Source organism: Anticarsia gemmatalis, chromosome 22, assembly GCF_050436995.1.
Source record: "Anticarsia gemmatalis isolate Benzon Research Colony breed Stoneville strain chromosome 22, ilAntGemm2 primary, whole genome shotgun sequence".
Taxonomy (NCBI): domain Eukaryota; kingdom Metazoa; phylum Arthropoda; class Insecta; order Lepidoptera; family Erebidae; genus Anticarsia; species Anticarsia gemmatalis.
In genome coordinates, this window is record NC_134766.1 from 3351662 (window position 1) to 3376395 (window position 24734).

At 35.7% G+C, this 24734-nt stretch overlaps 1 protein-coding gene across 4 annotated transcripts; it reads left to right on the plus strand.

The window, feature by feature from the left end:
- LOC142982556 (uncharacterized) lies at positions 1-24670 on the plus strand. Of its 4 annotated transcripts, none has more exons than XM_076129104.1 (11): positions 1-305; positions 14761-14829; positions 15942-16076; positions 16663-16773; positions 17317-17408; positions 20086-20262; positions 20598-20741; positions 21260-21298; positions 21628-21772; positions 22269-22419; positions 22988-24670. In XM_076129104.1, the coding sequence occupies exons 1-11, from the start codon at positions 245-247 to the stop codon at positions 23028-23030; spliced, it is 1167 nt and encodes a 388-aa protein (XP_075985219.1). In that variant the 5' UTR covers positions 1-244; the 3' UTR covers positions 23031-24670. The 4 variants fall into 4 exon arrangements, with proteins under 4 accessions (XP_075985219.1, XP_075985218.1, XP_075985220.1 ...); XM_076129103.1 differs by having other exon boundaries at positions 2-305; positions 22269-22415; XM_076129105.1 differs by lacking the exon at positions 20598-20741 and having other exon boundaries at positions 17-305; positions 22269-22415.
- Positions 24671-24734: the final 64 nt, after the last annotated feature.

Sequence of the window (24734 nt, forward strand, 5' to 3'; positions counted from 1 at the left end):
AGAAACTATTAAAAATAATCACAATTATAGATAATATATAGCAAACATATTGGTGCCGTTTGTAAAGGAATATATCGACTTTATACAGTAGCTTTTAGGAGGGGATTGAACGGTAAACGGATCGTTGCGCCGGAGTATATCATTTGAATTGTACGCGAAGGAATATCAGTTGTGTGTGTAATTTGGCGGGCGACGGTCGTGTGACCCGCTGCAGTTAATTAATTGTGTAGTGACGGACTGTGAGATGAAGTGGTCGATATTTGTTTGTTTGCTCGTGTGCTTGGCCAGGTTCTGCGAGGGCGGGGGTGAGTTCTACCCTACTAATTATATAACTACGTACATTTATGACAATTTAAAATAAAAACAAAATACTTAAATAAAGATTGTTTCAAAATTATTATTGCAAAATTGTAACGAAAAGTGACACGTACAATCAAAATAATACACGAACTTAATATAAATTTCAACCTAACTTTATATTTTGAAAGTCGCACAACAATTTAAAACTTTTTATAAAACAATTAAGTAATTAAATTCGCCTAAGCAGATAAGGTATTATCACTTGTCCACAACTCAGCGGCTCAAGAACAATACAATAGTTAGGATGAAGATGATAAATGACTCAATCATCTAAAAGAGAATCATTATTCGTTGTTAAAAAGACAACTCCCATATTTTGTCGCGGGCTGTTTTACAAACATACAAACAACGGATACAAATACATTTCGATAGATTCTTGAAGTAATGCAATGTTGTCAATCCCACACTCTCAGTCCAGATATCTTTTTCTTTTCTTTTTCTATTGATTAAAAAAAAGTCCGCCCTAAGAATTGATCATGTGTCGCGGGGGCTTTTACAAACAACAACGGACACAAAGTACAACCAGAATCGTAACAACTATTAGTGGATCACACAAATATTTGTCCCGTGTGGCAATCGAACACACGACCTTTTGACGCACGGGACGAGATTGGTTACAGTGAAAAACCATGGCCCGGGGGAGGCTATGCCCAGCAGTGGGACGATATAGGCTTATTGTAACTAATAATAAATAATATAATAACAAAAATATTTAAATACGACCTAAAACTATTTGAGAATCCCATGCATTTTACTTTTCGGTTGGAATCGAATTTGTACCACCGCAGGCCTTCGTAGTGGTATGATGACCACTTTAACCACTAAGCTATAAGCGTAATCGATGCTTTTAAGACCTGACTCAGTAGTTAAAGTTGCTATACGCTGACCGTGTCGTCTCATGTTCGTTTCACAGCAAGAGTTTATCGCTGTTTGTTCAATTTTATTGGAAATTCCCAGTTGCAGCATTATGTCATTCCATACCGGTATTAAATAAATTAATTCGATAAAATGACCATTTTAAACTTGATTTTAGGCGACACATTTTTTTGTATTATATGGAATTATTAAAATCAGAGATTAGTCTTTCAACTAAGCTTATCTGCTTTTTGAAATGATTTACTGTTCAAAATCAAAATCAAATCATTTATTCATTTAGGTTAAGTACAGACACTTATGTTGGTCAAACACGGTAGTTGAATTTACCGCCAATTCGGAACGTAGGGCCAATGACAAGAGCTGGCAAGAAATTCCTGGCCACTCTTTTTAATCGCCAAATATTTTACTGGCCGCATTTTTCTTTTGCAAAAAATGGGGAAAACTCTTTGGAAAACTAGTCTGCTCTAACTCTTTCCCCAAAACGTAAAATATATTTTATCCTAGGCATTAGCATTACATTTAAAAGTGATGATAATGATCACTTCTGCCGATTTCGATTCCTAATTGCTTGACGTTGATACGCTAAGAGATGCCTTACAGACCCATTTTCTTGTTTTCAAACCAATATTATTTTGAAGTGAAAGGCACTTACCAAGATTCTTTAATTTCGGACTTTTAAACAATTTTTTTAAAATTTTCACTCGATAGTTGTATCGTTCTTATGTTTAGTTTAGTAAAACTTGTTTGTTCAATAAACCAAACTTTACACTCTACTAAATCAGGGAATTGAACCAAAACGGCAATTTCAGCATTCGAACATACTAACACCTGAACTTTAGAGGCAGTACCTCCATATTATATTTTGAAAACAATCATGCAGAAAGGAAACTCAGTTTCCAATCACCTATTTTGCTAGAATTTTAAACTAAACGGGGAATCGAGTCTTGTTAGTAACAAGTCCCGTTTGCAAGTGACGGCACTGAACTCGGGACCCGGAACGAGTATGTGTAGGTCATTTAACAGTTGTTACGTGCAGTACAACGATGCGTCAGTTCGCCGTGGTCTATAGTACTCGAGTCGGGAGTTCAGTCCCGGGTTGGGACTATCATTGTTTATATGATAGTATACTATAATACCTTGTTGAGATGAGGAGTTTTCAGTAATAAATAATTTTCTGTGATGATGATTATGAGCATCTGATCTAAGGTTGGATGTATAATCTTTATAGTGAAACTAGCTTTTACCCGCGACTTCGTTCGCCATCTGAATTTTCCCATGGTAATGCGTCATTTTCCCGGGTTAAAAAGTAGCCTATGTCCTCTCTCGGGTATCAAAATATCTCCATACCAAATTTCATGCAAATTGGTTCAGGTTGCTGTAGGCGTGATTGAGTAACAGACAGACAGACAGAGTTACTTTCGCATTTATAATATAAGTAAGTACGGATATATTAGCTACTACCGTTTTGTCTCGGCATCGCTTGAATGTGCTTGTAGCTAAAGTGCAGATACGAATATAGTATTTACCATAATAATATGTTCATCAAATAATATGTCAAAAAAGACCCAACAAGTAAAGAGATGCCTAGGTGTACATGATTATTTTTCGGTATTTACAAAGTCCGGTAAAAGTTTAAAATTTAAAAATGACCACAAAGCATTTCAGACTTTTAGCACCAGTAGATAAATCTATGGTTAACAATTTAACAATTTATCTTGTTGCAATAAACAATAAAACAATCTAGAAAAGCACATTTTAAATAGAAATCATAAAAATTGATAAAGTGTTGCAGTTTAAAAAACGATATATCAATATTGGCAACACAATCTTATTAACATTATTGGAGCACGGACGTCAAACATCGTCAATTTATTTCAGACGTTCCAAAGTCTAATAATTTATGTGTAGACGGTAAAAAAACAGTAAACTAATAATGTTGATGTAGAATGTTGGTCAGATGATATAAATGAAAGCCCGATTGGGTCCAATTGAACCTGATTGGACTTATTAACGAGGCGCCAACTTCTGACGTACGTGACTTTAAATCTTAAACGTTTTTACTGATCTAACCTTTTTGCTTTGACTTTCGTGATCTATTTAGAACGGGTTCCCAACCTTTGCTTAGTCCGGGACCACTTTTATATTTTTTGTTGGCAGGGACCACTGTGTAAGTATCTTGAAAATAAAGTGTTATAATAATCCTGAAAATTTTAAGTTTTAAAATCTTTCGCGGACCATATTTTGACTTTCACGGAACACCGGTGGTCCGCGGACCACCGGTTGGGAACCACTGATTTAGAAAGATCATGAGTGGTTCATTTCTTGAGGGTATGTGAATTCCCCAACCCGCACTTGGACTGGAGTGGACTCAATGCTAACCATTCTCCCTCATTCCAGGAGGAGTCCCTTGAGACAACTTTCTACGTTCAGTATTTTCGGCTGCACGTTATCCATCAGTCAGTCAGTAACGGAAGAGTTTTATGCCTATAGATTTGACAGTCGTTAACAGTAGTCAAAAGCTTGAAAGTGTGACAACCAGCCTAACCGAATGGTATCGTATTATAACCCAGGTCACTAGGTTGTGGAGGTCCGATAGGCAGTCGCTCTATGTAAAACACTGGTACCCAGCTGCATCCGGTGAGACTGGAAGCCTACTCCTACATAATTTGGAACAAAGGCTAAGCTAGTATATAGATTGTATTAACCGATCTGATAAGCAAAATTAATTATTTTGTTGTTAGAACCCTCTTCTAAGAAATCCTTGTTACCTTGACAGGTGCATGCAACAAGACGACATCAAATAGAAAACAATGATATGATTGCGCTTCATGGGAAATTAACTGTTTTCCTTATCACACAGGCTGTAAGAACATATCCGGATGGAATACAGGATAATAATTAATGTTTGTGCTACCAAATGCGCCTTTCCACTTCGTTTACTTTTGCCAATAACTTTTCTTGTTTCCAAGATTTTCCAAAAAACTTTACATTGTAGTTTTCGATAGCAACGAAAGTAGTCAATAAAGATTTGTTTTGGAAAAGAAACTTGATGAATTTTTACATTTAAGCTCAGACTAACGACTGAGACAATATAATTAATGCGCACGCAAGTTGGTACCCACACTACCGAAAAAAGGAAAAGCGCCACTTAATATTCCCATACCTATATAAGTCATGGGAACTTATATTATAGGGATATGAAGGAGGGGGGGGGGGCAGTGATTAAAAATGTTAAAAGTTTTGATAAAACCGTTCCTACAAGATTGCAGTTTGCTTGTTAACAAGGCAGGCAACTTAATAACGTGTTAAGGTAAAATAAACAGGAAAATATGCACTCATCTTCGACTGTAAACCTTCTTAAGAGTTTGTTATTATGCAAATTCATTCCATTATACTAAAACATGATTGACAAAATTTTATCCTGCTGAGGTGACTTTTTAATTTTCCGATAGATAGTTATCATTTATATTTGTTTCTCAGAATGCACACATTAGGTATGTTATTAGTACATACTACAGTAATTTTATTAGGAATGATAATAGACTAGAATTCATAATATTTTATTGTTGAAAACTATCATCTTTACAAAAAATAGCGTATTTTGCAATCTTCTGCAAATTCGCTACCCTTTTTGCTATTTCGGGACTTGCATTTGCCTCTATCCTTTTTAAGTAGAGAGTAGAGATACAATAATATATGTCTCTTTAAAGTAATGGTTCATTTGTTGTCAAAGTCTGTCTATAGGTTCCAGAAAAGCGGATTCTCATAGAACCGGGTTACAGCAGAGAATGCGGACAGTAGGCACGTACAGACATGAGGTAAAGAAAATGGCGCAATCTACTTGCGCGAATGAGAATAGGCCTACACAAGATAAGGCTTCATTGTGATAAAATATCACGTCTTTAAAACTATTGACAATGTTTTATTTTAAAAATGGTATTCAAACTTATCAAATAGTTTTTAAGCTCTATATTTTTTCATAATAAGCGCTATGCGCTGCTCTACAAGTGAAAGCTTTCATTTACTGAATTTAACATGTCTTTATGGTTTTTTTTTAACGAACAAGCAACGAGGTGACTATACATTAAGTAATAGGAACTTTAACAATAAAGAAAATGCCTCTAGACTTTCATACAATACCGAAATAAGTGAGATATTGACTCTACATTCCACCATTTTAGACCGTATCCAGAATGTTTGTGGGGCGAAGCTTGTGGACGCTTTGTACGGACGCCTAGCATCTGGGTAACGAACCAACGAATTTCGCGTTTATTTCGCCCCCTCTGGACACCGTTTAAAGCCAAGAAACCAAATCCAGACATTCCTAAACAGTTAGCAATATAAACCAAATAATATCATTTCAGCATCTTTATCTTAGCGTGGCGTCATCTTAGCTTGAGTTAATTAGTAGTAAATATCGTGTAAGAGTGTCGCGGGCGCGTGTTGGCGGTGACGTCACCGTGCTAGCCGGATCGCGGCCGACACATGAATGAACGAGACCCCCGACCTCTGATAACACGAGTGACGTATCATGTAACGTCTGATCGTGTATCTTGTTGTCAAAACTGAATACTTTGGATTTAGTTTGTCTTTAGCATGTTATGAGCGTCGCAGCATAGTATTAGGTCGGGGAAAAAGTCTTTTCGCATTAGTATGTATGAACTTGTAATAAAATCTCTTTGACTTCAAGAATCACAAATGAGTACACGGTTCATTAGGTTTCTTTCAGTGAGCTTGTGAGGTACCAAAATATCGAGCTCTTTTGTGTAGAGAAAAGATTTATTACAAGTTCATATATAGGTACTACAATGCGAAAAGACTTTTTCCCCGATCTAATTTCCTCAGCTATTCTTAGTTTGGCAACTATTAGGGTAGATTCTAGTCATGCTATCGGTCAAATACGAAACTAAAAATTTTTAAACATACATACTTGTACACATAATACTAAGGTGCAAAATGGGTCTAGACGCAATGAAAATTTGTAAAGTTTACTGTTGGTACCTTTTGATACATTTTTGTCTTATAAGTTGTAAGCTAGTTTTTTCATCGTTGATTCTTTAGCTCTCACCTAGATCTGGCATTGACTATAACCGCTGTTAAAGTAAATATGAAGAACGGAGGTCTTAAAATAATTATAGGTATGGCATAACATTTTTTTTTGGTCTTATGGGTACGCCAAATAAACGTTTCCATATAATATTTATCAACAAATTGTGGTTAGATATTCCTCGAAAAAGACTACCCGAAAAAACTTTTCCTCAACCAAAAATAAATTCAATAACTGCCCAGTTTTTCCCTTATGATTCCTGTAAAAAGTGTGCTCTATTATTTGTTTTGTTGTACGAAAATCTTCGGAAATTCCTTGTAATATTCGCAGGGACATTATGACGTCATCAGTCTTTTGGTTAATTCAGTCACGTCTTCTAACAATGACTCCTGTGTCACTTGCTCTGTATAGAGTTCATAAGGAAATCGTCGTTATTAATATAATATAGTCTATTGTATTTCATTCATAATAGGTATGGTATCGTCTCCTTAAGAGGCCATGAGGTAACGTAAAAATCTTTGTTTGTTTATATTTTATTTTACCCTGATTCTGCAGAACATGTTTGTTTCATCAATACTACTACAAAGCCACAATTATATATTAATGAATGATATGGGCAAATATGGGCAAAACTTATCTTAAGATTGTGACGGAAAATGAATGAATCTGTGTTACTTCAATGGGTGGTCGAAGCACAATACCCCTCGCCGTCACGCTCTGCAATCCTTTCAAAGAGAACTTAAAAATCTTTAATTAAATTGTAGCGAAATTGTTCAAATCATTTGGCGTCACCAAGAAAAATAAACCAGCCTAGGGTCATTAAAATACATTAAGAAGTTTCTTTTAAACGAGAATCCATCTCTTTAGACTTTTCACTTGCAATAGTTATAGAAATAATACGGTTTAGTCATCATATTAAATACATAAACAACAGTCCCCGACCTGCGATACAAGCTAGTTTTACCTTCAACTTGAAAAGCGTCATACAGAACAATGGCGCGTTTTTACAATAGTTCTAATCATTTAATCATCATCGCATGCACAGCCGTTCACGTCAAGTGACACATTGTTGTAAAAACGCAACTATTTTGAAATTATAATTGTTTAGTGAGACACTAATTATGAAATTATATCAATTTGCTTATAAGGAAAAACTGGATTAAGTTTTTTATGGGAATAGCTGATCCGTTATCCGCACGCATTCGGAGTTTCATCACCTATTCTAGCTTCTTAAAGATTGAATTTTGAAAATACCATAGTCTATGTTTGATCCAATGCAAATTTTCTTCAAAAAGGCTTAGCAATTTATCATTTTTGAATTTATCACAAGCAGACCAACGGGCTTATCACGTATCTCAGTTGACAACCATTTGAAAGCCACTATATACTGTACATTGTTTTCACTCTTCGATTATAGTGATTAACACGTTACATTAAAGTCGCAATGTACTGAATAGTGACCATCAATTTGTCGTACACTAGTTGTCAACTGAGATACGTGATACGCATACAAGTATATTACTAACTAACATTCTTACGAGGTTTTTCCTCTCTCTTCACTTTTGAACTTTTTTATAAATACAGAAAAATAAGTTCTCTCTCCATTTATCTTTCTCTAAACTTTAAAATCATCTTGGTTATTCGTCATTCGACATCAAATTCGCGACGATACAATACATAATACATGATATTATGTATGACATGTATGTATGTATGTATGTAGAATCAGTGTCCGGGTAATGCCCTCTAACTTGCTCACCCACTCGGACAGGTATCTGATATCTCTGCGCCGATACACTGTCGGCCGTGATATTGTCAACATTATGCAAAAAACTTCAAATATATGCTCATTTAGTATTCGTCGATTTACATATAAAAAGACTTAAAAAGAGCAGGTTATTTTTTTTAAACCAGTTACTCTCCTACTGTTGGGCAAGGGTCTCTTCCCGAATGAGTAAGAGGTTGGGCTTTTTAAGTTCACCAAGCTGGCCAAGTGCGGTTAGGGGACTTTGCATGCCCTAAGTTTTGAAAATGACGCGATATTATTTGTTTGTTTCCCCATTACTCGGAACTGCGTGGTCCTATTTCAACATAATTTTTTATGGGTTTTACTTTTGGTTAGTAGTCGTATTACAGTATCATCTGCAATTGAATCTTTAGAACTAATCGATGGAAGTGTAAATTTCATAGCTAGTAAAATTTTGATGCTGTTTTTTAGGGTTTTTTTACTGTCCAGTCCGGGTTCTTATTAGAGTAGTACTATTCATTTATTATCTCACAAAATAACTGAGAAAAATCTATAAAATGTTTGTGTTAAGGCTCTAACATCGAGGATTTTCTACTTTCTACTCACTAAAATAAATGGGCTACGTTGCGAAGTCCTCAAAGTTATCGTATCTTTACGACTATAGTTACGACCTTAAAATAGAGATCCTTTATTAGTCGTAGGGTAGTAATGTTATCGTTTAGTCTATAAATATCCTATAAGGTATCTCGAAAATAGCTCATATCTGTGCACAATCTATATTTAGCCGAGTGTTAATGACATCTATACGGTTGAACTTCTAATTATACCCGGTCAAATGCATAACGGATGCAATTAACTTGAGATTTATATCAACAGAATGAACTTTGTGAAGATTGTTTTATTACTAGCTTCCTGGCATGGCAAATCTTGAGCTCGAAAGACGAGAAGTTACTGAAACAATAGGGTACTTGACTATCAGTCAAATCGGCTACTCTTTATGAAATGTCAAAATTGTAAGTAAAGAAATACGGTGTAGTGACGTCACAGTTTCGTATTTTCGTTGGTATTACATGAGTGCGTGATAAAATGTTTCAGTCTGTAATAATTACAATTTCAGCATTATATGCGAAATTACATAGCCTAAGTATTTTAGATGAAGTTACAAGTTTACGAGTACAAGTTTAATAATTTTTCGATAACCCAGTCAACTACCCAATTGAGAAGCTATAGTAAATTTCTCAAGGAGTCTTTAGGACCATTTTTTGATTATCAAAATAAAATACTGACCTTTGGGAAGTTCTTTAAATTGGAGCTAACACTAGTAGTATCAAGTTATGCTTTTAGTATCATAAGAATCAATTGTTATCGGAACCAAAAACCACGCAAATTTTCGACTCAGAACGGAGAAAATGTGCCCTTATTCTGCGTTTTTAAAAATGAACAGGCCAAAGCTTTAGTCTTGATACTTTATTACACTGTACTGCTCGAATTAATAAGTCGTTTTGAATTTATCGCAGTTTATTATGAACGTTATATTCAATAATATACTGATAAAATAACTTAATTAGTACGTTATACGAGTTCATTCATTATTTTTAATCAATGACGTTGGTACAACGGACTTTTGTTACACAATTAATAAATTCATATGAACTTATAAACTTTTGATATTCGTAAGCAAATATATTAAATAATGAATTAGTTTATTACGTGTAGAGTTTTCTTTAGACTTTTAGTGAGAAAAGCAATTAGCCAGAATTACAAAATTACAAAAAGAGCGAATCGATATTACGAAAGTTACCTTTGGGAACTAAAGTTAAACTTTTTACTAGACAATATTGCATTAGAATATTTTTTAGTAATACACTGGAAAATATCAAAAAGAGATATTAATGAGATGAGAACTCGACCCGCGTTCATTATGAGATTTATGAGACAGCTTTTTCCTGTTGAAATTGCTTAAGAGAGTTCGACAAATTATTAGGCAAATGTCATCGGGGGTCGAAAATCTTATAAGTGCGTATATTCTATTTATTACACATAAATAAGAATTCCTATTTATCAAGTTGCCAAAGAATCTCGTCTTGCAGTGTAAACAGGTGCCGGGTGGCGACATTATGCACGGCACGACTAAGCAACAGCCAAGTAACGGGACTCCGGACACGATACATAACATGTCCTAATAACTGCAAATTTATACAACGACCGCTCATATTTGTTTATTTTGAGCCAAAGATCTAATCTCCTGTACCGTTGGTCATGCAAATTAATGGTTTGTTTATCAAATGTTTCAAAGAACTTTGTTTATAAGCGATAGGTAGACTATTAAACTTGTAATACATACATAAAATCACGCCTTCTTTCCATAGGGGAAGGCTAAGACCCATGGTAAATTGATGTAAAATATTCTTTGTTTTTTCATATTTTTTATAGGTTAGGTTTTATTCTGAAAATTGTCGAAAGCTCTGTCTTTTTACGGAAAATGGTTTGAAATTCATTTGAATCGGACGAAGTTGAGGGAAGGGACTGATTGAAATCTCCAAGCTACAATAAGTCACTTTAAACTTATTGTAGATAATAGAGTCTGGTATTTTTTAATTTTGTTTTCCTTACCACATAATTGAAGTTTAAACTATGTCGTTGTTGGCAGCTCCTCGCATTATCAATGATTGTATCAAACACATTGTATATATTTTGGCGTTGGAAGAGAGTGGTCGTGAGTTTCTTACTAGCTCTTCGTATAAGGCTCTATCCCTTTTCCATCAAGCCCTAAAATTGAGGATCAGTTAAGGAACTAGTTTAAACTTAAAATCCACATTTCTATCCATTCCATCATTGCATGACTATTTGACCTACTTATGTATCGTCTATTTATTGACGCGATGACGCGGTCAGATTTTGACGAATAATGATAAAATACTGATAAAGTCAAGGAATAAGGAAAACTGTATTATTGACATCGGTCATAGGTCAATTAGTGTGTTCTACGCTTTCTTGTTGACAAATAAATAATAGTTGTTTGTTAAAACTGTTCCAAATATTGACTTGTGATAATTAGTTGACATTAAACAAGGATAATAAATAACTTTTACTATTTGTTTGTTAATGATCAATATGATGTACAACTACGTTCCATTCAGAGTCTATTTTGGGTACGTATACCAATTTACCCACGTTTATAAGGAACCATATTTTGTTTTCATTGGGGTGTTTTAAATTGGTATTCAGGTTATCTCACACCATAGTATTTTGTAAACTGTTTTCCTAAGCCCGATTGAGCGTCTCACTGCTTGGCAAGGCCTTTACTTCCAAATCACCCGATTGGCGGCAAGATCCGACCAGCCTTTTTTAAATGCGTTCAGCTCATTCCGCCATTTTCGTTTGAGTCTCCCACTATCTCCTGGTACCCAGTTGGTGGATATATATGAGCCCACCTTTCCGGAAACTGAATAAGAATGACTCAAGTAATGTTCAATTTTCCGACAAAGTTCGTGGCTTATTTAATTATTTTCCTTGTTAGATAAAACTCAACATTTTCTGACTGTAACCCGTATTTGAAGGTATGGTATGTTACTGAAGGATTTTTCCATTTATGAAGCATTTTAAATAAATTAAGATAGTCTATAGTTATAGCATTAAAACTCTTACTTTAATTTATTCATTCAACTCAGTAGTATTTAAAATTTAACCATGACATAGACATAATAAGTTATTTTCAATGGAAATATGTAAGAATATGGATTAGTAGCAATTTATTTATACAAAGAATGTTAGTACGCAGCCCTGCTCTATCCGGTCAAGCCAGTGTCCTTGTACTGAGCGGTGGAGTCCCGTTCGATTCCCAGAAAGTGAGGTTATCTGAGCCGATACCGTTTACTACGAAATGTTGTGAGCTGTATCAATAATATTGTTATGAACGTAATCAAACAAATATAGTTGTGTTCTAATGAATTAGTGGAGGAAACGAATGCGGCCTGTTTCCTTCTAAGAAATCGTGAATCTTGAAAATTTGTAGAAATAATTGCTTTAGGTATTTGAATTGTTGTTGAATTATAATAACTTTAAAATATAAAAAAAAAATCGGCCTAGTAATTATTCATCCATAGTTTGTTAGTAATTAAAAATCTTATGTCTATGTTAGTACAACTTAATATGGCTTTTAAATGTTGGCTTAGCCTGATTATAATTAAGTTTAATATGATACAAGGCAATTTGTTCTTGTTTCATTTTCTTCAAGTTTTAACCTTCGCACTGCGGTTGTAGAGAACAGCGCTCCACAATCGCAGTGCGACAATTAGAATAAATGAACTTGAGCTAATTTTGACATTTATTCAGGCTTTCTCAGTAAAACTACAGTACTGATTTGGGTGGATTTGGTCAGAGTTCATTAGAAAGACATGAAGATGAACGTTTTTTAACTGCCTCCGTGGCGCAGTGGTTTAGGTCACCACGCCAATACCATTGCGTCGGGAGGTCGTGGGTTCGATTCCCACACGGAGCAATTACTTGTGCGATCCACAAATAATTGTTTCGGGTCTGGTTATGCTTTGTGTCCGTTGTTTGTATGTTTGTAAAAGTCCCCGCGACACAAGAGCAATTCTTAGTGCGGGAGTTGTCTTTCAAAGTTGTCTTTCCAAGAAACAGAAAATCTACAGTACTTTAAAATGGAAAGAAATGGACATGTTTAAGGTCAATTGTCCATAGTTAAACGGAAACGATCCAACCCACACAGACGTAGTTTCGAGATATTTAACTTTAAAGTTCAGATCGTATTCCGTCATTGATTCTCCACTTTAACTTTGGGGACTAACTCAGGACTATAACTTCATGGCGGGTTTGAATTTTACTTGGATTGTTTTCTTGATATTAAAATTTTAACTTCAAGGAGTGTTTTAATAGTGTGGGTTGGATCCTTTCCGTTTAACTATGGCCAATTAGGTACATTATTTGAAATGCTACAATTTTATTCATAGCGATATTTATACCGAGAATCGGAAAATTGAACTCGTCGCTAGCTTATGCGAGCTATGTACTTATTTCTATAATCACATTAAGCCCAAATTTTCCTAAAGTAACCCCATTTTACGGTAGCGCAAAAGTCGTAACATACCGAAATAATAATTGTGTGTGTGTGTGTGTGCACACAAGCTATGTTCATTCCCGGAATGTAAGTCCTTTAATGAATGAATACTAAGAAAATAACACCACAACGTATTCTTAGAATTAATGTTTGAACCGCCGACTTATTAATTAAGAGTGTTTGTTTAATTAATAACTAATCGTTAGGAGTGAAGTTAGGCGCAGTTGACTGGTGGACTATGACCTGACCTGTGGCACATTCGGTAGAGTATGCGACAGCCGCGCGCCTAGTCTCAGGTTCGAGTTTTATGTCGGGACCAAAAGTATTTTCTGAGGTTTTCTGCATCTCAAAAAGTATTTCCTAAGTTTTACTGTTAAGAATTTCTTTGACATTGCCCGGAGTTAGGAAGTCGAAATTCAATTGACTTCCGTGTCTCGGAGAGCACGTAAAGCCGTAGGTCTTGCACCTGGTCTCTCACGGGCCGTGTCGGTTTAGCCGTCTCACCAGACTATGAGAGTAAGGGAATAGAGACTGTACCTGTGTATTGTGTACCTTCACACTTGGATACTAAACAAAGTCGGCAGTTGGCTAGTTTCAATATTTTGACCTGTCCTGTCGTATTAAAGGGAGTTACTGCCAAATAACTTTAATACGAGTAGGTTTTATAAAGCAAACTGAACGTAGACCCAGTGTAAAAGACTCCCGGTCGACTTTTCTGAATTGGGTGATCGAAACGCAATGGTCCACACCTTCGCGCCCAGCAATTATTTTTATTAGATCTATCAATCGTTAATTATTATGTAGCAAAATCGTTTAAGTTGTTTGACGACACGTACTCTAGTTAAGTAGTAGTAAGTCGTTTTGAAAAGAGATTAGAGATGCAGATTTCAGCAGTGAAACTCTATTGTTGAAGATCTCGTAGCTGTTAGGTCCATATGACATGTCTCTTTACTGTTGAGGCCAAGTCCCGAAGCTCGTGTGGTGGAAAGAATATCAACCTCCTATGCTGAAAAAACCATCATGTCCTTTCATTACTTAGGTTGAGTTACGTTTTGATATTGGTCATGACTGTCCTGTCTGAATCTTATCAACAACTAACTATCCGAAGCATCAATTACAGGCTTAATTTAAATGACGGAGCAAGTCTGTGTTACTTCGGAGTTAAGGAACATGGCGGAAGCGAGACCCATTAAAATATTTTGTGAAAAATTTCGACATAACCCCGCGTCAAAGATGATCGTCGGCATTATTATTGAAACCAATTGTTTGTCGCTATTAATAGAACTGCAATAATTGCGAGGGTTAAAGGGCAACTCGAGGACTGGCCGGCCGTGCTCCGCCCGAAACGTGTCACGTGACACACCCGCCATGTTGGAAATTATGGCGCGAAATGAAATGTCAAGTGATTTTTTTTCGCGGCCAGTTGTCATTCAGCCGCGGTGTAATTTTCACAACACAATGTGCGTAGTTTTAGTACTTATTGAGTTAATTTTATACTAAGGGTGGATACTTTTTAATCCTTAACATTAAGTATTTGGTATATTTAATTCAAACCGAATAGGTACTTGTATAATTTTGGATTTTGGTATTTTTATGTATTTATTCTATGCTAGTAACTTAATAGTAATTCTTATTTATTTTTATTTTCAGCGATAAGATGTCCACCTGGAGTATCAGATCCTTCGTGCACCGAAGAGAGAAAGGAAGTTGACACACAAGGTAAACTATACCGATAGAATTTAAATACATACGCTATTAGTTAAATATATTATATGGTGATAAAATCGGATACTACGAAATTAAGATTTCAGTCTTACATTAATTTGATCAAATTCTATATGATGATATACATACGTAAAAGAATGGATTCCGGGTTTAGATCCTACAAATCCTGCCACTTGTATGATATTAGAACTCTTTTTCCTTATTTTCCTCTATAAATATGGATTACAAACCTAATTAAACGTTGTACAAGCCACAGATTAACCACAACAAATAAATCATAGGTTTGTGATAAACAGACAGTTGCGTAACAAACCAATTAGAGGTTAGTTTAAATTACAAATGTACGTCGAGGTAACAGATTTAATTAACAAACAGTGTGTTCTAGTAAACCTTTGTGACAATAAAACGCACCTCAGAACATAATACACTTCAAGCAAAAGAATTGCATTTTGAAAAAAATATATGAAAATCTATCGATCTCTATGGTTAAGCTATGCTTGCCGAGGTGGTTCTGTGGATGGGTGACCATCTAATATTTATATATCGAGTTCCTCCGTGTTTCGGAAGGCACGTTAAATGCACGGGTCTGTAATTTTCAAAGATCTTTGACTGTCGCAGTAGTCAGAAGCTTGAAAGTATGACAACCAGTCTTACCGAGGGGTATCGTGTTATAACCGAGGTAACTGGGTTGTGGAGGTCAGATAGGCAGTCGCTCCATGTAAAACACTGGTATTCAACTGCATCCGGTGAGACTGGAAACCGACTCTAACATAGTAGGAAGAATTACTAAGCTGATATAAAAAAATCTCTATCAAGAAAATTTTAGTGGGCATTTAACGAGTACCTAATATAATATGTCGGTCTGGTAACACAAAAAATACGACATACATAGCATGAGCATTTATGATTGAATCTTTTACGAGTAGTAGTAGTTTTTTTTGTTTACCCACCCAGCCTAATATGTGCTCATATTACTCATGCCTAGGCCTAGCGTACTTTTATCTCGATCTATTATTCAGATATTTATTTACTTACCAGTCTGTAAAACACCGCAACCTCCCCGAAAACCTCGTATTTACATTGTCATGTGTAAATGTTTGTTGCAGAGGCGAGCAGCCAAGCAACAGAGGCGCAGTGCCTGGCGGGCAGTGAATGGGAGAGCAACTGCCACTACTGCCGCTGTGCAGACTCCGGCGTCGCCGAGTGCTTGAAACAAGATGTTTGTGACAATGGCGTCTTTGGTTAGTATCTTACTCGACACTGAAGCTAGGGAACCAGTATTAAAAGCTTTTGGTACCGTTTCTTATGAACTAAGAACTGCTCCCGTTCTCCGTAGCTTCGACGGAATCATGAAATTGTCGTTTCATCAATAATGTCTTATAAAAAATGTATATTCTATTCGTAACGTCACGTTTATGTTTTAAATGTAACTTGGTAGGAAATGAGTCTACTCAGAAAAGGCACAGGTTGCTTTATGAAAGGGTGTACATAATCATTGAAATAGCTACATTCCTCCGCCGCCCCCTCTAATCTACACCATTTAGATGTAAAACTAAAACTACAGTGCTTTCCGAGATTCAAATACAAATTCTTAAGTAGGTAATCGGATCTGGGTAATGATCCTATCACCTAGCTAATTTTCAGTTTAGATAAGAATTGTCGTGGTCCTATGAATTATTTAGCGAGATAAAAATGACCTATAAGTTTTTCGAAAGGATTTGAGTGAAAATTATACATTTTTAATGTTTTGTGAAATAGTAAAGACTTCATAAGACTTAATACTTCAATATAAACTTTGGTATTAACGTATGATTGTTCTGTTTCCAGCGGAGCCGGTACTGTGCAAGGCGAACACGACGTTCCAGCGCGATTGTAACACGTGTGTGTGTCTAGAGAACGGGCTCGGACTATGTACACTTGAAAACTGCAGGAGATCTAGTAAGGACTTTACTTCTTTATACTTTACATACTTTCTTCTCTCTCTTTATCATGCATAGAATAACACCTTTTGCCCATAGGGGTAGGCAGAGAACAAAGAATGCCACTTGGTATGATCCTTACAAACTTCCCTTCCCTCCCCTTTCACCTTTTAAAGATGAAACAAAATTATATTTCCTCTCATGCCTGGCTGGATCACAAGTACTAAGTTCTGATTCTCCGTTCGGCAAATTTGATAACGGGTAGTCATAATTTTTATTATAGTAGCTAGCACGATATCAGCTCGGTGGATTTTGGGCCATTTCCCTCGTTCGGGAGGAGACCCTTGCCCAGAAGTAACACAGTAATGGAATAAAAAACATACGTAACTGGCCGTCCTGTATGACAATATTAGCAACACTCTTTGGTCTCTGCCCACCTCCATAGAAGTTTTATGAATGTATACATGCACTCATTATGCATCTAAGAATTCAAGGCAGGGCCTTGAGATTGTATCATTACGGTTGGCCCTTGTAATATTAATTTAAATTTTCACATTTTCAGACACTCTCAAGAGCACGTTAGAAACATTAGACGAAGATGACAGTGAAAAGGAATCTACAAAAAAATCGGAAAAAACCGATGTCGTAGTACCGGTAAGTTTATTTTTATATTACTTTTAAAACCGTTAATAGTTTAACCATATATTTATTGCACTTTCGACAGTATACTGTATAAAAATTTTTGTACTTTTGACTGCATTTTATATACAATTTTTTGCACTTTCAACAATACAAATATTTCCGTAATAAGGGCTCATATACACGACGCAAAATTACGTTTTGTATATAATAATAGTGAATCATTCAATTAAGTATATGTTAGATTATTGGTTAGAATTTTAACAGTGGTTTTCATACATTTTATCTGATTTGTAAAAAGTTTATAGAAAGCCAATGTAATATTTTTTTTAAAGTGCACTTCATTGTCGAAACCAATTCATTATTTTATGAAGATCGTTTTTACACCTTTTAAACAAAGCATTGATTCGTGGTGACGGTATTTAATGCATACCATTTCAAATTCTGCACCGAGATTTTGAAAAAGGGCTCCATATAATTTTGCACAATACGGCAATGGGAAAAATAATGATAATATGGGTTTGGTATAAAATATAAAGATTAATAGAATATCGATGTTTAATACTTTCATCGACTTCAGTGATGCACTACACATTGCACTTTCGGTGGATGTTGCACTCAACTAGAAAGGTAAGTAAGTACATTTTAATATATTTTTTGTTTAATTTGCGTATGTTTTCATACATTATTACAAATTGTATATTAATTTGTGTAACGTACTAGTGTATTTAAACATTTAAAAAAAAACGTTGAATTTAGTATCAAAAGTACGAAAAAACCATCAAAAATATTACCTGTCATTAGACCGATTTGTTTTGGCTACCTTCAATTCTTCAGACATTTGATATAGCATGCTAATTAAGAATCAATCTGTCTAAATATAAAACTACCATTATCATTATTATTCACCATACTAATACAACTTCCTTAGTTCGGTCGCCGTCACCTAGAAGAGAACATCCTCGACCACGGCAAGTTAAAGCGCGGTACAATCTGCAAGCCTCACGAGGAGTTCATGAGGGACTGCAACCCGTGTCGATGTGCCGCCGACGGGCTGAGTTACTCCTGCACTAAGAACGAGTGCCTTGAAGTCGAGAATGATAAGGAAGTCGAGGTTTTTATGGAGTCTGAGGTTGGTACTCGTCACTCATATTCATGTGTACAAGTATGTAATACTATAAGTCGGTAGGCATATGATAGATAGGCATAGACTGCCGCGCAAAAGATCTCGGGTTCGAATCCTGTTTCGGGCAAAAAAGTATTTTCTGACATTTTTTGTCAGGAATTACTTGAAGTTAGGAAGTTGAGGTCTTAGACTTCCGTTCCTAGGAGAGCACGTAAAGCTGTCGGCCCTGTACCTGGCCTATCACAGATCGTGGCGGTTTAGGCGACTATGAGAGTAAAGGAATAGATAGTGTTCCTGTGTATCGTGCACACACTTGGACACTATAAACAAAAGAAAAGTTCTTTTTTATCTAGGTATTCTACGGCCTCTCATTGAGTAGATTCCGACTATTATACGACACAAATGGAAAAATTATTTAACTCGGTATCATAAATCACAAAGACTACCGGGCAAAAAGAGGTCTCTCTAATACTTCCACAACTTGTAGGGTGCCGACCACATAGAGCAGCACGTGTGTCGCGCTCGCAACACGTTCAACATCGGCTGTAACACGTGTCGCTGCAACCCCCTCGGTACTGACTACACGTGCACCAACAAGCCCTGCCCCCTGCCCGCCGACGTCGAGATCTTTCATGAGTTCAAAGTATGTATATCATCTTTCTTCCAAACTATGTAGGAGTCGGCTTCCAGTCTCAGCGGATGCAGCTGAATACTAGTGTTTTACATGAAGCGACTGCCTATCTGACCTCCACAACCCAGTTAAATGTGATATAACACGATACCCTTCGGTATATATACCCACAATTTAACGTGCCTTCCGAAACACGGAGGAACTCGATATGCATAAATTCAAATCATTCTTAAAAAAAAAAACAAAAAAACCTACTTACTTGAAACCAAGAATAGAATGTAAAAGGATATTGTTGTTTTGTGTAATCAATATAATTATGATCGTTACTATTATTCTTCGGTGCTTTGCATTAAGACGTTATATTCATTGACAAAAATAATAAAAATATTATGTTTAGTCTATCCATTGAAAACTTCAGCATTTTACTCTTATCTCATCTTTTCAGGATATAAAACCAGCAGTACCATTCTCTGGAGATGATGATTTGGAAGTTTTGAAAGCATAAAGCAAGAACAAAAGTCAAATTATTAAGAAGAATGATTCCGTCTATACAATGTGCAATATTTTATATTAAAACCAAAGTTTATTATTAATTATCGTTTTATTTTTAAAAATAAATATCCTTTTAGTAATATTTCTTTAAATTAGCCTTGCTCCCTATCCCGCTGGGAAAAAGGCTCCTCCCATACATTTTCAGTTTGATAATAATTTAAGATATTATACATACATCTTTTCCTGAATGACAAGATGTATGGATTTGAATGAAGCAAAGGAAGTTTGTAAGGATCGTGCCAAGTTCTCTGGTATCTGCCTACCCCTATAGGAAGAAGGTGTGATTTTTTGTATGTATATATGAAATAATATAGTTAAGAATTATGTATGATATATTATCAAACTAAAAATATATATTATGTACTTCTTAAATCATTGAACAGACAATCAGATCGTCCAAGAACGAAACGAAGAAAGTATGTGAGGCGAAACGAATGTTCGTGTTAGACTGCAACACTTGCTGGTGTAATGATGATGGGACTGGGTACTCCTGCACCAGGAGGACCTGCATCCCTCACTTGCCTGATGAGGAACCGGATTTCGGAGGAATACCTGCGCAGGTTGGGATGGTGGAAGCTTTTAGCAAGATCAAACCTTGAAATCTATAATTGGTGCTTTTTCCGCTTGTAAACCAAAAATGTTATTATTTTTTTGTTTATAAGTGATTTGTTTTTGCAATTTATACTGGGTGTAATGTAACTGCATATTAAAGTACTTCAATATACTCTGAACTGCATGTTTTGGAGAATATTTAAAGCATTTCACCATGTATGAATTATTTATTCTGTATTTTCATTACTGATGAGTTGAAATTATGTTTTATATTGCTTTTGTAGCATACATTTATGAGTATGCATGCAAGTAGATGTCTTATACAGGTATTATCTATACCTAGGACTTGCGCGTGACAGAAAAGAAATGTAAACCAGACGAAGTATTTGAGTTGGACTGCAATATGTGTCGATGCAATCATGATGGGAAATCATATGTGTGCACCAGGAGGGCGTGTGCTGAGTTTGAAGATAAAGATGACAAAAAGGTGCATTATAATACTATGATTTAAGCGGTAGTGGTCTTTCTTATAATGTTTTTCGGGCCTATTTTCGGCTACTGCGGCCATACACAGATACTCTCTATTCTTTTACTCTTATAACCCGGAGGAATGACTAAACTGACACAATCAGTGAGAAGTCAGGTGCAGGACCGACGTTTTTCTAATAAATTAGTTATATTTAATCCCTAAGTTTACCTTTCATATTTTGTATTCTAAAAAAATACTTATTCTGTTTCTAGTGCGGTGAATGGTTCTTCAACTGATGAAATTGTACTCTTACTTTTTAGTTTTATATTGGTTGTGGTCTAATAAAGGTCTTTTTGTTACTATTGTTTTATTTTCTATGGTGACGGATGAATTTTTAACACGTTTGTGATTTTATTTTTCTATAACCCTTTCTAACTATTACTTTCTAATTAATTATGTTATATTGGTCTCTAAAACAATATTAGTGACATTTATTATCGATTACAATTTGCTTATGTATTTTTTCTATGTTTCAGAATATCACCTTATCCAGAAAAATCCGTTCGTTCACTACGGTAATATTTTCTTTTAATCATTATCACACAGTTATATAAAGGTCCTCCAAAACCAGTTTACTCCCATAAAAGATGCGATGCGAATGGGATTTTTTGGTAAAGACGTAGGTACAGACACGTACACGTTTGGTACAGATGAGTATTATTCGCTGCCACGAGTGGACGCGCGTACCATAGTTTCAACTATTTTGTTCAAGTCACAGAACATCTTATCGTCGCGTCTCCTACAGCGTCAATAACGCTTAAATCTGAACAGGCACTTACACATACATATAAATATCGTTAAAAGAGTAAAGTAACATATAACAAGGCAGTCATGTATCTAGTAGGAGATGCCGAAGACCTGCCAGCCGGGCCAGGAGTTCCGCATGGACTGCAACAAGTGTCTGTGCGACAACCGGGGACACGACTTCTCCTGCACCAGGATAGACTGCAGCGCGCTCAATAATAACCACGAGACTAGGAGTAAACGAGGTGAGGAATAATAATTAGCTTTTTACTAGATTTGAGGTGCTTATAGCTTGTGGCTAAATACAACAGCCAAACGGATCGTTTGAGGTTAAGCATCGCTTGCCGAGGTTGTTTTGTGGATGGGTGTCCGAATAATACATACCGAGTTATCTGGTTGTCATTTTCGAAGATCTTAGACAGTCGTTACCAGTAGTCAGAAGCTTGATAGTCTGACAAGTCTTACTGGGGGGTATCGGGGTTTAACCCAGGTAACTTGGTTGTGGAAGTCCAGTAGGTAGTTGTTTAATTTAAAATACCAGTAGCTGAATGCGATGAAACTGAAAGCCGACTGCGACGTATTGTAACTGTACCGTGTAGGATTGGTAGGATACGAAACTACATCCATGGGAGCGATGTCGTCAATATCTTAACCAGTCACTATTGTATTTATCGTAGCCATTTTCCGTTAATTTCAAAATCATGCTCAAAAAAATTCAGCAATGGGATTATAATTTTTCAGAGGTATCAGAGCCCATCGAGATGAAGTGTTCCCCGGGCAGCGTGTTCGACCGCGAGTGCAACGTGTGCCGCTGCACGGAGGACGGCGACCACGCCACCTGCACGCTGCACGTGTGCAAGACCAAGGAGGCCGACACACATGCGCCTGGTAGGTAAGACTTACCACAACACGCTTTTACACTAAAAATAAAAAAATAAATTTAACCCATTACTGTCTCACTGCTGGACAAGGGTCTCCTCCCGTAACGAGGGAGGGGTTAGGCCTTGAGGCTTTTACACTACCTATTTTTTTAACTTATATACATAACCCCTGTTATACCCAAAATGTATTTTTAGTTTTCTTCCAGCTAATTTAAGTAGGTACAATCAATTATCATATTTGTATTTTAACCCAATCCTCCCACTGCTTTTTATGAATCTTCTCTCTGACCACGTGCGGTGTGAGGACCTTGCATTCCTTTAAAAACTGTTTTGAAGAACTTTCAGTTTACTGTATGTCTGCAAATCTGGTTGCTTTACGATATTCTGCCATTAGAACATTTTACTCATTCGTGGGACTACACCTACTATTTTCTCCTTAACATCGTTTCACATGCAGCTTTTCATTCTTATAATTTTTCTTTAACAGTAGCTTTGATGTTGTAATTAGAATTATAATAATCTAAAACAACTCGCTTGTTTAAGCTTGCAGACTATATAACACATAATTTTGCTCAACAGAGTCGGACCCAGGGTTTCGCTGCAACGCTGGGGAGCAGTTTAAACGCGACTGCAACGACTGCACGTGCTCGGCGGACGGCAAGAGCGTGTTCTGCACCCTGCGTCTGTGCGACCAGGCCCTCGCCGCCGACATGTAAACGCAATCGCGACGTATCGCAACATACCGCTAACTTAACGCTACACATCGCCATTTAATGCAAATTATCGCGATTTAACGCAAAATATCGCGATTCCACGCAATTTTTCGCGATTCGCGGCAATTTCTGGCGATTTGACGTTTCAGTAACTGTTTACTCTTATCTACGCTTTGTAGATATTTATATGTAGCGTGTTTTGGGGTCACTTGCGATATGATCAGATTGTTTTTCGCGAATGCACAACTCTGCTATCTTGACATGCACACAAAATACTCAATAAATACTCAATTGAAAGTTAAATTCCGTCATTTGCCTCTCAAAAGTAGTTTTGTTTAATTATCTTGTATTGTAACACTAGCCACCATTTTAGTTCCTTTTGCCATTTAAATCCGAATACATCCGAAATACTGTAAAAGTGTTTAAATATAGTATTTGTATACCAGTGATATATTATTTATTTGTATTTATTATACATTTTATTTCGCAAAATTGTAAAACTAATACACTTTTGTGCGATTCAATACGTTTTGACAATCATTTTTAATTTTGGCTTTTAAACGACTATGGAAACAAGTTTATGTAAATCTATCTTTAAATATGTTAAAAAGAAGAATAAAGTATATCAGTTTTTTGATGTTTTGTGTTCGTGTCATAAAGATCGTAAATAATAATAAATTTTCTGTTGTATGCAGCTGCAGTCAGCTATCCTTTTAGTCGATTAGTTGCATATTATGTGCCTTAGTATCATTTCAATGTTTTGTGTTTTTTTAAGTATTTTGTGACTAATTTTTACTTAGTATGTAATACGAATGAATGTTAAGATATCATGTTCAATAGTAATTGCATTAGAGTTGTATCGACGATTTAGTCAACTAATTTATTCGACTAAGAGTTACTTTGTAGCATTTACATCACTAATTTTGTGAAGTGATTAGTCGATTGACTCTATATTTTCGTACATAATGTAGGACGATGTATTTTTGATGAGTGATTGTTTTTGTGTTTTCATATTCACAATTAAGTTACTAGCATGCTTGCTAGTATTTTCATGTCATTTTCATTCCTTTAGTTTTAGTGGCGAATGGGCCGAGAGGTTAACTAGGGAAAAAACAAGTTTTAAAACATAACTATGGTTTCTAAATAATTAAACACGATAAAATTTTAATGTATTTGAATAAGAGAAATGGTAATATAATTATTACAGCCTGTTGTACAACTTCTAAAAGTATTTTGCCGTACTTTTCACACTTTATCCGTGATATTTTCTACCAGATTGGCTGTCTTAACACTCTTATATTAACAGTAAAACAAACTCTTACATAGTTCTAAACGTTTTCATCAACAATTTTGACATCCGTTATTTTAGTCGATTTTTCCCAACCCTAGTTAATCTATCGGCGGTGTAGTATCGATCTAGGGTTAGTAGTTAGTGAATTAATGGTAAATACGTGGCTTAACTTAGTACCATCATGTATTAGACGATACGTAATAATGTAAGAAATTTGAGTTTAAAATTATCACGAAACGAATAAACGAGTTTATTTTATATATGCGTTTTTATTTTATGGTTTGATTTAGTTTTTATTACTTAAAGTTTGTGACACAATGAG